Here is a 14,814-nt window from a genome sequence, read left to right on the forward strand (position 1 = left end):
AATTCTGAGGTTCCTCTAGCTACCTAATACTAAGGCAACAAAAATGGTTTCTGGTGAACAGGTCTTCAATGTTTTGCATAAACCCCAATACAGGGGGAGCACTTTGAAAAAACTAATATTGCATACAAACCAACTCCAATTGGTTTATACTTCTAATACTAAGGGGCACCTCTAGCTAGTGTTAGGTAGCCAAAATTACCCTCAATATGAAGAGGCACCTGTAAATACCTATGATGGCTAAGGGAGACATGACAGCTGGGACACCCAATGCACTTGCGGTGCGGTTCGGCTGGGGTTTGTAGGTTCATGGAGGGCAAAGTCTAAGGTGAAGGACCTCTGTGCCTGTAGGCTCCTGTGAGGTAAATCCGGGCCTGTGTGGGTGTGTGAAGGACATTGCTATAGTGCAACTCAATTCACTAATGTTCCAGCAATCCACTGCAACATTTTCCCACCTTTATAGCAACACCTTTGTTCCAATCACTTGGCTGCTCCAGTATTTTCCTACTTCAATACAGCAAGCCTAGTGTAGCTCTATTGGAAGCTTTTTAAATCGCCTTGGCACCGCCGTGCAGAGGGTGTGATGTGTGGTAAAGCGCTAGTAAGTACTCTGGATATTAAGATTTCCAATATCTTGCTGTATCCTTTTCTGTATGATCTCTCATTGAAGAATGCCTTGTCTCATATCTACCTCTCTGTAACCAATCCTGTGCATTCCATAAGAAGTCCTAGTGGGGATATTACAAAACAGTGGTAGGATAAGGGTTAAAGAGAACCTGAGGTGGGGTTCTGACAATGCTATCTGCACACAGAGGCTGGGTCTGCTTATATTGCCCAGCCTCTGTTGCTATCCCAATCCCCCCCCCCCCCTAAGTTCCCCCTGCGCTCTGCTGTCCCCCATAAATCAGTCGCAGCGGGCTGTGTTTACATCTGTACTGTCAGTCTTGCCGCTCCCCCGCCTCCTGCATAGCTCCGGTCTCCGCCCGCGTCCCTTCCCTCCCCGCTGATTGGAGGGAAGGGATGGGGGGGGGGGGCAGAGCTATGCAGGAGGCAAGGGAGCGGCGAGAGTAACAGCTGCAGATGTAAACACAGCCCGCTGCGTGTCGACAGCGTGGCTGTGATTTATGGGGGCCAGCAGAGAGCAGGGGGAACTTGGGGGGGGAATTGAGATAGCAACAGAGGCTGGGCAGTATAGGCAGACCCAGACTCTGTGTGCAGATAGCAATGTCCAAACCCCACCTCGGGTTCTCTTTAATGAATGCTGCCATTTCCTCTTTACATTATAACTAGTGGTACAGTAGCACTGTGTGGACAGTTGTAATGCAAAGCAACATGCAGTTTATAGTAGCTTTAGCTACTACTCAATGTCATTTACACAAGGTCTCCATTTGTTTCACCCACAGAAAGGGCAGGTGCTCTTGGCATTAACCAGTTTATTTCGAGCAGGAATGTAGAGAGACCGCCACGCCCCACAAGACCAACAGCTCAGTACCCTCTGCCAAGGCTTAATAACTCACCCAGCCTGGAGGACATGAGAAGGATAAACACAGAGGAGAACCGGAGGCTAATGAGAAACCAGTTTTATAACAACCCACCTCCTAAAAGGTAGTGCCAACTTTTCCTCATTCTATGCAAATAACAGATTCAACTTGAGTTTTTTTTCAATTTGATATCTGGCAAGCATACATTATTGTACAGAAAGATGGGGTTTATCCTATTCTAATCTATGAAAGCAAAATAGATTTTAAGGTGTTGTCACTGCAGTTGGGAGATCTGCCTCTATTGTATCAGAACTACACACAATGGCCAGTAATGGGGGCCAGTGATGTGCTGTTGAAAGAATAATCTAGACAATAAAGTCTACAGTGAGGTGACCCGAGGGAAGAGGTTGTGAAAAAATATACTTTGTATATATCTTTGATACCTCTTCACAAATCCTTCTTATAAGATAATCTCATTGGGAAGAAGCTTAAACCTTAACCACTTTTTCCACCACTACAGTATTACTGCGTCCTCTGTGACTTCATCTAAGCCATGAGAACGTAGATATGTTGTGTAGCTGAAGCACAACTGTGCATGATTAGGCTTTGCTTCTGTGCAAAACCTCCAGCACTATCTGCTGCAGCACTAATTGGTGAAAGCGAATATGTGCCCTGAGCCAAAAAGATTGAAATTTTTTTACCATTAAAAATACTTTTATTTTTTCAGTTCATAGTGAAAAATATACACTGTAGCATTATTTCAGAATCAAATATCTTCAACATGAATTGTGACAGGAACGTAATTTAAGCTTTGTGATAAACCGTAGCAATAGCCAAACAAAATGTTGTGTTTTTTTTATTTTTTATTTTTTTTAATCTACAATAGCGCTTTTTATTTTTAAACTGGAATTGGTAAAACTAAGAAATTAATTTTTTTCCCTTTTTTATTCTAGTAAAATGCATAGAAAACAAAATAGTTTGAGGGAAAAAATGCCATACAATGAAAGCCTAGTTAGTCTTGAAAATAACAGATATATATTTAATTTAGGTGTCATAAGTAGGGATAACGTTCTTGCTGATTAAATAGGGACATAGCTAAAATGTCAAAACTGCTCTGGTCCATAAGTGGTAAACAAGGTCATACTGCGCATGTGTGGCCCATCAAAGATGATGGTGGTGCTTTTTCATTTCAGTAGTTTTTATTGAGAAACAGATGACTGTGATAATATAGCAAATAATTGAGAAAACCGTATATATCTAATATGCTGTAGCATGTATCAAAGACATAGCAGTGTCATAATTGGAGTCAAACTGTTAGATTTTGCGCTAACCAAAGATTACCATAAATCAGGTTAAGAAAGAAACCTAATAGAAGACAAAGTTTGAACATAGCATGTATAGTAAACGCCTATGTAAGGGGAAAAGTGACCTGTAGTCATACCTCTGTACATGTATTGATACCCCATTTTAAAGAACCCATCAGTCAGAAGGGAAAGTGGGCGGGGTAGGGTGTGATTGGTTTAGGTAATGATTAGTATGGAGATGCATAATTGGTCAAGGATTAAATCTAAAGAGTTTGGATAGATTATTCCTAGCGGAGAAGCCGTATAGGATGTCTTGCCAATTGATGTCAATAATGGACTCGTGATGTTCTGGAGTTATTACTTCCCAAGAGTTTCTCCATTTGTAAGTTGAAGTTGACTAAGTGTATTAATTGTGAGGGGGAGGGGATATCAGTTGACTTCCAATTGGATAGGATAAGGTTATTTGCTGCACAGATTAGATGACTGATTACCCTCCTGGGGACCACCTAATGCCGGTGGGCATCAAGTCCTGGGGCTGCAGTTTCCCTGGGAACGACCGTGCGCATGCGCGATCGTTCCCTGCCAGATTCGACTGCTAGCCCTAGAGGAGGGAGGGAGGGAGAGAGAGCCTCATAGAGGCTGAAGGAATAAAATAAAAAATAAAAAAAGTGCTGCAGCGATCGGACTCCTCCGGTGGCATGTCCCCTTAGGGACAAAAAAGGAAGTGTCCTCAATCCCGCTGATGTCACCAGGAGCTTACTGCGCAGACATGGACCATACTGGGCCTGTGCAGTACGCTCCTGGTGACATCAGCGGGATCGAGGACACAGCAACGCAGGCGCAGTGGTTTTCAGACTTTAAAGTCTGAAATTCCAGAAGTGAACCGGAGGCGGGGCCGGAGCATCGGTGAGTGGCTGCGCGGGCACAGGCTGTCTGCGGGGGACCATTAGAAGTCCCGGGTAAGTTCAACCAAGTTTCCGAACGTAACATTTTTTTGGGGGGCCTTCTCCTTAACATTGGTCTAGTCAAAAGGAATGTATTGCGGTCTTATTGGTCTACGCACCCAATACATCACATGCCCATGTTCTCTGCTGCCATGTCCAGGTCACGATTTGAGAACATCCTGCGCTTCCTGCACTTCAGTGCCAATACAACCTGTCATCTAAAGCCCAATCTACACGATACGATTCGATTACGATTCTATTTACATGACATCTCCGATCGGGATTCGACTTAATTTGATTTGCCATTGTTTTGCAATGGCAAATCGAATTGAATAGAATCCCTATCGGACATGTTGGATTTAATCGGATCGTAAATAGGATCGTAATCAAATCTTACAAAGAATCGTATTGTGTAGATTGGGCTTAAGAGGCCACCCTGCTTATGACCGGTTCCACACAATTCGGCCCCTCATAGACCACCTGTCATCAAAATTTGCAGATGCTTATACCCCTGAACATTCATTTTGAGGAATTTGGTTTCCAGATGACTACTCGCGGTTTTGCGCCCCTAAAATGCCAGGGCAGTATAGGAACCCCACAAGTGACCCCATTTTAGAAAGAAGACACCCCAAGGTATTCCGTTAGGTGTATGATGAGTTCATAGATTTTATTTTTTGTCACAAGTTATTGGAAAATGACACTTTGTGAAAAAAAAAACACAAAACAATAAATATCAATTTACGCTAACTTGTGACAAAAAATAAAATGTTCTATGAACTCGCTATACTCCTAACAAAATACCTTGGGGTGTCTTCTTTCTAAAATGGGGCCACTTGTGGGGTTCCTATACTGCCCTGGCATTTTAGGGGCCCTAAACCATGAGGAGTAGTCTAGAAACCAAATGCCCTGTGGAAATCCTAAAGGTACTCATAGGACGTTTGGCCCCTTAGCACACCTAGGCTGCAAAAAAGTGTCACGTGGTATCGCTGTATTCAGGAGAAGTAGTACAATGTGTTTTGGGTGTATTTTTACACATACCCATGCTGGGTGGGAGAAATATCTCTGTAAATGGACAATTGTGTGTGTGTGTGTGTGTGTGTGTGTGTGTGTGTGTGTGTGTGTGTGTGTGTGTGTATTAAAAAAAAAAAATTACAGAGATATGAGTCCTATAGGCTTTAGGCTTTACAGGGGTGCTTACAATTTATCACCCCACAAAATGCCAGGTCAGTAAACCCATCCCACAAATGACCCCATTTTGGAAAGTAGACACCCCAAAGTTTTTCAGAGAGGGACATCAAGAGTCGGTGGCAGATTCCATTTTATTTTTTTTTTTGCCATAAGTTAGCAGAAATGGAATTTTTTTTTTTTTTTTTGGTCACAAAGTGTCATTTTCCGCTAACTTGTGACAAAAAAATAAAATCTTCTATGAACTCACCATGCCTCTTATTGAATACTTTGGGGTGTTTTCTTTCCAAAATGAGGTCATTTGGGGGTTATTTATACTATCCTGGAATTTTAGCACCTCATGAAACATGACAGGTGGTCAGAAAAGTCAGAGATGCTTCAAACAGGGGAAATTCACTTTTTGCACCATAGTTTGTAAACGCTATAACTTTTTTTTACCCAAACAAAAAAAAATCCAATAAGTGTCTATTGATCAGACATGTAGCAGAATAAATTTAGACAAAAATGTATATTGAAATGTTACTTTATTTTAGAAATGTCAGCACAGAAAGTAAAAATTTTTTTGACAATATTAATGTCATGATTTTTTTTTTGTTTTTTTTGTTTTGTTTTTGTTTTTTGATGAAAATAACTAAAAATCACAGCAGCAATCAAATAGCACCAAAAGAAAGCTGTATTAGTGACAAGAAAAGGAGGTAAAATTCATTCAGATAATAGGTTGTATAGTTACAACCCTGCAGTAGTGACTGAGGCGGCCAGTTTGGGATCTTACGAAAGGCTTACTTTGCTATTGTATAGAGGTACCACAAATGATGCACAGTACCGATGCAAACAGTATGTAAGGTTTGGTCTGAGGCGAGTAAATTTATTGGAGCCGGAAAGCTAATTTGCCCATATACTCCTATCTGGGAGAACCCCAGTCTACCTCATTTTACCCAGATTCCAGATCCTTAAATATGGGCTAAAGTAGGAATTAAAAATCTACAGCATATTATTCGCAATGGATCACTGATAACATTTAACGACTTGAAACAAAGGTTCCCCATTACGAATAAGATGTTCTTCCACTACTTACAGCTTTGGCATGCCTTTTTGGCGCAGTTTCCTGACAGAGCTCCTGAATTGGTAGTAAATGACCTTGAAAACAATCTACTGATACAACATCTAGAGAAACCCCTATTGGTTATCTACTCTGCTTTATTGGCTAAAAATAACGAAAAAAATCTCAGTTGCTAAGAAAAATGGAATCTTGATATTATGGGTTTGGACAATACTGATTGGGAAGATATACTAGAGGACTTTGTGAAAACCTCCATCTCAGCTAGGGATAGATTAATTCAGGTCAAAAATCTTCATAGAACTTGCCTTACTCCCATGCGAATGCATAATATACAGTGGGTTGCAAAAGTATTCGGCCCCCTTGAAGTGTTCCACATTTTGTCATATTACTGCCACAAACATGAATCCATTTTATTGGAATTCCACATGAAGGACCAACACAAAGTGGTGTACACATGAGAAGTGGAACGAAAATCATACATGATTCCAAACATTTTTTACAAATAAATAACTGCAAAGTAGTGTGTGCATAATTATTCGGCCCCCTTTGATCTGAGTGCAGTCAGTTGCCTATAGACATTGCTTGATGAGTGCTAATGACTAGAGTGCACCTGTGTGTAATCTAATGTCAGTACAAATACGGCTGCTCTGTAAGGGCCTCAGAGGTTGTCTAAGAGAATATTGGGAGCAACAACACCGTGAAGTCCCAAGAACACACAAGACAGGTCAGGGATCAAGTTATTGAGAAATTTAAAGCAGGCTTAGGCTACGAAAAGATTTCCAAAGCCTTGAACATCCCACGGAGCACTGTTCAAGTGATCATTCAGAAATGGAAGGAGTATGACGCAACTGTACACCTACCAAGACAAGGTCGTCCACCTAAACTCACAGGCCGAATAAGGAGAGCACTGATCAGAAATGCAATCCATGGTGACTCTGGACGAGCTGCAGAGATCTACAGCTCAGGTGGGGAGACTCTGTCCATAGGACAACTATTAGTCATGAACTGTACAAAGTTGGCCTTTATGGAAGAGTGGCAAGAAGAAAGGCATTGTTAACAGAAAGCATAAAAAAAATCCCATTTGCAGTTTGCCACAAGCCATGTGGGGGACACAGCAACCATGTGGAAGAAGGTGCTCTGGTCAGATGAGACCAAAATGGAACTTTTTGGCCAAAATGCAAAACACTGTGTGGAGGAAAACTAACACTGCACATCACTCTGAACACACCATCCCTACTGTCAAATATGGTGGTGGCAGCGTCATGCTCGGGGGGTGCATCTCTTCAGTAGGGACAGGGAAGCTGGTCAGAGTTGATGGGAAGATGGATGGAGCCAAATACAGGACAAACTTGGAAGATTACCTTTAGGAGACTGCAAAAGACTTGAGACTGGGGTGGAGGTTCACCTTCCAGCAGGACAATGACCTGTTAGAATGGCCCAGTCAAAGTCCAGATCTAAATCCAATTGAGAATCTGTGGCAAGATCTGAAAACTGCTGTTCACAAACGCTGTCCATCTAATCTGACTGAGCCGGAGCTGTTTTGCAAAGAAGAATGGGAAAGGATTTCAGTCTCTAGATGTGCTAAGCTGGTAGAGACATACCCTAAAAGACTGGCAGCTGTAATTGCAGCAAAAGGTGGTTCTACAAAGTATTGACTCAGGGGGCCGAATAATTACGCACACCCCACTTTGCAGTTATTTATTTGTAAAAATGTTTGGAATGATGTATGATTTTCGATCCACTTCTCACATGTACACCACTTTGTATTGGTCTTTCACGTGGAATTCCAATAACATTGATGCATGTTTGTGGCAGTAATGTGACAAAATGTGGAAAACTTCAAGGGGGCCGAATACTTTTGCAACCCACTGTATGTGACTCCAACAGTGCAATATGCCAAAAATGTTCTACCGAAAATGGTACTTTTCTACATATGTTCTGGGGATGTAGCAAAATTCAAGCCTTTTGGGCCAATATTTGTACTATTATTGATGAAATCTTGGAAACCCACTTTGAAAACACACCCGTTTTAGCATTACTAGGTCTATTTGAAGACCAGACATGCAGTAAATATGCACAGTAAAATACAGACGTGTAGTAAATATGCACAGTACTTAACCACTTGAGGACCGTGGGCTTTAACCCCCTTATAGACCAGGCACTTTTTTTCCATTCCGACCACTGCAGCTTTCATGGTTTATTGCTCGCTCATACAACCTACCACCTAAATGAATTTTGGCTCCTTTTCTTGTCACTAATAAAGCTTTCTTTTGGTGCGATTTGATTGCTGCTGCGATTTTTACTTTTTATTATATTCATCAAAAAAGACATGAATTTTGGCAAAAAAATGATTTTTTTTAACTTTCTGTGCTGACATTTTTCAAATAAAGTAAAATTTCTGTATACATGCAGCGCGAAAAATGTGGACAAACATGTTTTTGATAAAAAAAAAAAACCCATTCAGTGTATATTTATTGGTTTGGGTAAAAGTTATAGCGTTTACAAACTATGGTGCAAAAAGTGAATTTTCCCATTTTCAAGCATCTATGACTTTTCTGACCCCCTGTCATGTTTCATAAGGGGCTAGAATTCCAGGATAGTATAAATAACCCCCAAATGACCCCATTTTGGAAAGAAGACATCCCAAAGTATTCACTGAGAGGCATAGTGAGTTCATAGAAATTATTTTTTGTCACAAGTTAGCGGAAAATGACACTTTGTGACAAAAAAAAAAAAGTTTCCATTTCTTCTAACTTGCGACAAAAAAAAATGAAATCTGCCACGGACTCACTATGCCCCTCTCTGAATACCTTGAAGTGTCTACTTTCCAAAATGGGGTCATTTGTGGGGTGTTTACTGTCCTGGCATTTTGGGGGGTGCCTAATTGTAAGCACCCCTGTAAAGCCTAAAGGTGCTCATTGGACTTTGGACCCCTTAGGAGTAGTCTGGAAATCAAATTCCGCAAAATGACCTGTGAAATCCTAAAGGTACTCATTGGACTTTGGGCCCCTTAGCACAGTTAGGCTGCAAAAAAGTGCCACACATGTGGTATTGCCGTACTCAGGAGAAGTAGTACAATGTGTATTTTTACACATACCCATGCTGGGTGGGAGAAATATCTCTGTTAATGAAAATTTAAAAAAAAAATTTTTTTACACACAATTGTCCATTTCTCCTGAGTACGGCGATACCACATTTGTGGCACTTTTTTTGCACCCTAACTTGTTGTGAAATATCACAGATCAGTCTTGTAGAAGTATAGTAAAAGTTCATTTACTGTACAGGAGACTAAATTGTCTGGCGAGGAGGTCTCGGAGCAGACGTTATATACTGCAAATTGCACATTACAATAATTCCTCCTACCACTAACCTGATTGGATCCTCACAAAATCTCTAAGTTAACTATTGGAATACAGAATACAGCATAAATGAATACATGAATACATATTAATATTTAAGTGGATGAGATCAGTCAGTCGTTAATTATTATTAGAGGTACATATTGCATCAGTAGCTTGTTTAATTTAAGGCTAGTTTGACTGGTGAGATTCACACAGCGCCATGCTTATCTACAAGACAGACAAATCCCCTAGTAGCACATTCCAAACCCCTGAGACCATGTGAAAAAAGAGAACTAGTCTTATAAGAATAAATGTATAGAGTAAAGGAGTATGGTAATATGGTTTTCAGGAGGCCATTTTGTTATATTATCAATTGGACTTTGGGCCCCTAAGCGCAGAATGAAGCAAAATGAGTACCTTTAGGATTTCACAGGTCATTTTGCGGAATTTGATTTCCAGACGACTCCTCACGATTTAGGGCCCCTAAAATGCCAGGGCAGTATAGGAACCCCACAAATGACCCCATTTTAGAAAGAAGACACCCCAAGGTATTCTGTTAGGAGTATGGTGAGTTCATAGAAGAATTTATTTTTTGTCACAAGTTTGTGAAAAAAAACAATACAAATCAATTTCCGCTAACTTGTGACAAAAAATAAAATCTTCTATGAACTCACCATACACCTAACGGAATACCTTGGGGTGTCTTCTTTCTAAAATGGGGTCATTTGTGGGGTTCCTATACTGCCCTGACATTTTAGGGGCCCTAAACCGTGAGGAGTCGTCTGGAAATCAAATTCCGCAAAATGACCTGTGAAATCCTAAAGGTACTCATTTTGCTTCATTCTGCGCTTAGGGGCCCAAAGTCCAATTGATAATATAACAAAATGGCCTCCTGAAAACCATATTACAATACTCCTTTACTCTATACATTTATTCTTATAAGACTAGTTCTCTTTTTTCACATGGTCTCAGGGGTTTGGAATGTGCTACTGAGGGGTGCTGTGGGCGATCAGGGGGCGGGGGGGGGGGAATCAGTGTGCTTGGTGCAGACTAGGGTGGCTGCAGTCTGCCCTGGTGGTCCCTCGGACACTGGGACCACCAGGGCAGGAGGCAGCCTGTATAATACACTTTTTAAACATTTCAAAGTGTATTATACACTTTGTATGCGGCGATCGTCGGGTTAACATCCCGCCGGCGCTTCCGTATGGCCGGCGGGATGTTGCGGCGGGTGAGCGGAGACAGGCGCCGGCGATGGATCGTGTCACGGATGACGCGATCGCTCCGCCCATGCCCCTACAAGGACCGCCGCCATTTGTCAATACGGCGGTCCTTGCGGGGGTCCACTTCCCGGCCGCCAATTGTCAATACGGCGGTCGGGAAGTGGTGAATCCGTATATTATGCTTTTTATGCACGCAAGGAAATTCTAAGAGTCTGGAAAGGTGATGCTTTACCATCCATTAATCACTGGAAGTGTACCATTAATATCGCCCTTCCTTTATATCAAATGACATACAAAAACCGTAACTGTCCACAACGCTTTCATAAAATATGGGCACCATAGTGCAATAATGTTATGACGGCTGGATCTATTCATCAAAAAAGAGGTCTGCACACCTGATGCACAAATTTGTATAAGATCGCAATAAACTTTTATGAGGCTAACATGGGTGCTGGATCGTGGATTAGACCACAACCATAAGTTACAAAATCAATATAAAATGATCCGCACACCAAGTAGTGATTTGCTCAATAATTGTATTAGAAAGATAAAGTACAAGAAAATTACAAACATGTAAAGCTGGTATTGCCTATTAACATCAGCCGCTATAGACACAATGGTTATACAAAATATACATAGATTATAACAGGTTCACACAAGCAAAAGATATGGTATATATGCTAAGCCCATGAATAGAAGCAATGATACAAACTGCATGCGTGTAAGCAAAGTACTAGCGATACCAACAATGTCCAAGTGAGACCTAGCTTATAAATCCAAAAGCCCTGACAGCGCTGTTTCGTATACCTTTTTCAAAGGGTTCTGGATATCAGGATCAGGCTGCTATAGATGATACCGGCATATGGCGTTGTTTAAATAATCCCTAAAGCCCTCAATTGCCGGACTGGACACCGGGGCTGGCCCCTGACGCGTCTGACGTCACGCGGCGTAATCGCCGCGGCGTCATCGCGTCACTTTCGGTCGCACGGAGCTCGGTGACATGCCGCCAACCACCAGGGGAAGGGAATACCAACCCCAAACGGCTGGATCTAACATAGAGCCTTGACTCTTTGTCCCTATATTACTATATTTGAACATGGACATTGTGAGCATATACTCTTCTTGGCTGGGGGTGGGCTCAGTCTTTCTCTTCTTCTCCTTTCCTTTCCCATCTCTCTTCTCCTCTTTCTTTTCCTTCCTTTTCCTCCTTCCAACGGCGGTGTCCTCCTACTCCATATGCATACTAAACATTATGGTTAACCCATTCAGGTTCCGTGTTTTTCACGTGAGAAATGTTCACCTCCCATTCATTAGCCTATAACTTTATCACTACTTATCACAATGAACTGATCTATATCTTGTTTTTTCCGCCACCAATTAGGCTTTCTTTGGGGGGTACATTTTGCTAAGAGCCACTTTACTGTAAATGCATTTTAACAGGAAGAATAAGAAAAAAATGGAAAAATGCATTATTTCTCAGTTTTCAGCCATTATAGTTTTAAAATAATACATGCCTCCATAATTAAAACTCACGTATTGTATTTGCCCATATGTCCCGGTTATAACACTGTTAAAATTATGTCCCTATCACAATGTATGGCGACAATATTTTATTTGGAAATAAAGGTGCATTTTTTCCATTTTGCATCTATCACTATTAACAAGTTTAAAATAAAAAAAATAGAAATATTTCATCTTTACATTGATATTTAAAAAGTTTAGACCCTTAGGTAAATATTTACATTTTTTTTTTTTATTGTAATGGTTTTTTTTTTTTTTTATAGTAAACATTTTATTTGGGTAGTTTTGGGAGGGTGGGGGGTAAACAATAGATTTATAATGTAAATGTGTGTTCATTTTAATTTATTTTTATTTTCAGGTGTAGTATTACTTTTTGGCCACAAGATGGCAGCCATGAGTTTGTTTACATGACGTCACTCTAAGCGTAACACACGCTTAGAGTGGCGCATCAGGGAGGGAATGGCCAGAAAAGGCGCAGCTTCCGAGAGAAGCTGTCGCTTTTTCAGCGGGGGAGAGGAATCAGTGATCGGGCACCATAGCCCGATAAATTGATTCCCTGGCTACTGAATCCGCAGCCGGGAGTGCGCATGCACACGCGCGATCGGCCGCGGGGGCGCGGTAGCGCGCATGGTTCCTGGACATAGTTTCTACGTCCAGGAACCAGAATAGGTTAATTATCCAAGATATATATGGTGGTTACTTGATACTTGATATACAGTATACTCTGCCTGTAGGTGATACTTTTATACTCATTCAATGTACTGAAACATCTTATGGTATTACTATTCCCATATTCCTGCTGGTATGGTAATGTTAATATTGAGTCACATAATTAATGTAATCTCCTGCCTGTAGGGGCACAGTGCTGTTTTCTGTGTATTGTTCTATCTGTGTTTAAAATAAAATTGACTTGTAAAAAAAAATAAATAAATAAATAAATAAATAAAAATAGTAGGTTGTATGACCGAGCAATAAACCGTTAAAGCTGCAGTGGTCTGAATGGGAAAAAAAGTGTCTGGTCCTTAAGGGGTTTTAAGATTACAGCCCTTAACCAGTTAACCCCCAAGGGTTTTTATCCTAACGGACCAGAGCAATTTTCAGTTGTCAGTGCTCCTCCCTTTTATTCCCTAATTACTTTATTACTACTTATCACAAGAAAATGATCTATACCTCGTTTTTTTTTCGCCACCAATTAGGCTTTCTGTGGATAGTACATTTTGCTAAGAATTTTTTTTGTTCTAAATGAGTTTGAATGAGAAAAACAGGAAAAAAAAGAGAAAAATCATTATTTCTCAGTTTTCAGCCATTATAGTTTTAAAATTAAACATTCTCCTGTGGATAAAACAAACACGTTTTATTTGCCCAGTTGTCCCGATTATTAAACCGTTTAAATTATGTCCCTATCACAATGTATGGTGACAGTATATTATTTTGAAATATAAGTGTTATTTTTCTGTTCTGTTTTTTTTTTTTTTGTTCTGGCCATAATTACAAGCCCCTATGTAATAAATTAAAATTAATTTCCCCCCATAAAATATAGATTAAAAAAGCTGAGGGGGGGAGTGTAATTTTATTAATGAAGTGTATGTACTTGAAAATGTATGTATTTTGTAGATGTAATATACTTTTTGGCCACAAGATGCCGCTAGTGAACACTCGTTATAGGAAGTGTTCGCTTTTTTTTTTTTTTTTTTTTTTTTACTTTATTTGTTACATTTCCTGTTTATGTGAATGGATGTAGCCGCTGTTCGCGGTCACGTCCATTCACTCCAGGCACTGCGATTGGGTAGAGGACCGTTCGGTCGTCTTCCCCAATCACCCAGCACGGGATCCCGACGGAAACAGCGGCGGGAATGCGCAATGTATTAAAATGTCATGTTGCCGTTAATGGAGGTAAGCATGTCGTTTTAATACGTTAGGATGGCGGTAAATGGTTAAGTGGTTAAAAAAAATGTCATTAAAATCGCTGCTATTGCATACGTGAAAAATTGTGGCAATTTTAATGAAAGTGAATAGGAGAAATTTTTAAAAACCGCTAATCAGTCACAAAGCACTCAGAAAAGTGCTTATAGTGTGGATCCGGCCTAAAAGCTTTTTTTTTTTTTTTTTTTTTTACAAAGGTTTGTAGTGTTAGGGGGAGATGTAGGTCTGAGATGGTGGTGCTTTTTAGTTGCATAGGAATAAATGGCTCCTGTGACAATGTACAAGGGTTATAGAGTATTTATCATTGTACAAGTTCTAGTAAATCCTATCCTCATCTGTGGAATACAATTTCTCTTTTATCTCATTCAGGTAACTATTAAGAAGAGGAGTTCTGGAAATACTAAAGAAAAACTCTAGCTCTTTGTAAAATGTCAAAGCTTTATGTATGTGTTGCTGTTTCATGTTTATGATTTGTAAATTGATATAAATGTGTGATTCCTGTGTGAGATCTCTTCACCTTCATCACTCTCTGCATTCTGATTTTGTAACACAAATAGTTCTATTATGATGGGAAGCTGGTGGGTCTTGTGGTGCTTGAGCAGACCTCTGTACCAGGCTAGTAAGGCATTCCATGAGTCCATAACCAGAGCTTTACTTCCAGAAGGAAGATCCTTTGGTGTATTACCAGACCACCTAAATGGTTTCCCTGTATATAACTTTGATAAAACTAGCAAAAAGAGGTTGGGGTTGTATTTAGTATTTTTGAGAAGTTATGCAAGCATTACATCTTTATTTCTTGCTTTTTACTTCCTTTTGTATACAGAAATAAAGGGTAAAA

General features: G+C 40.4%; 1 protein-coding gene across 3 annotated transcripts in view; it reads left to right on the forward strand.

The window, feature by feature from the left end:
• TRAFD1 (TRAF-type zinc finger domain containing 1) overlaps positions 1–14,498 on the forward strand; it is a 63,163-nt gene extending 48,665 nt beyond the window's left edge. For 2 of the 3 annotated variants that reach the window (XM_068245823.1, XM_068245832.1), the window contains 2 exons: positions 1,401–1,602; positions 14,346–14,498. In XM_068245823.1, the coding sequence (XP_068101924.1) occupies positions 1,401–1,602; positions 14,346–14,349 (206 nt within the window). In that variant the 3' untranslated portion in view covers positions 14,350–14,498. The remainder of the gene's footprint in view (positions 1–1,400; positions 1,603–14,345) is intronic. The other variant, XM_068245842.1, reaches the window with a different exon arrangement.
• The last annotated feature ends 316 nt before the right edge of the window (positions 14,499–14,814 follow it).

The sequence above is a fragment of the Hyperolius riggenbachi genome, chromosome 1, assembly GCF_040937935.1.
Source record: "Hyperolius riggenbachi isolate aHypRig1 chromosome 1, aHypRig1.pri, whole genome shotgun sequence".
Classification (NCBI taxonomy): Eukaryota; Metazoa; Chordata; class Amphibia; order Anura; family Hyperoliidae; genus Hyperolius; species Hyperolius riggenbachi.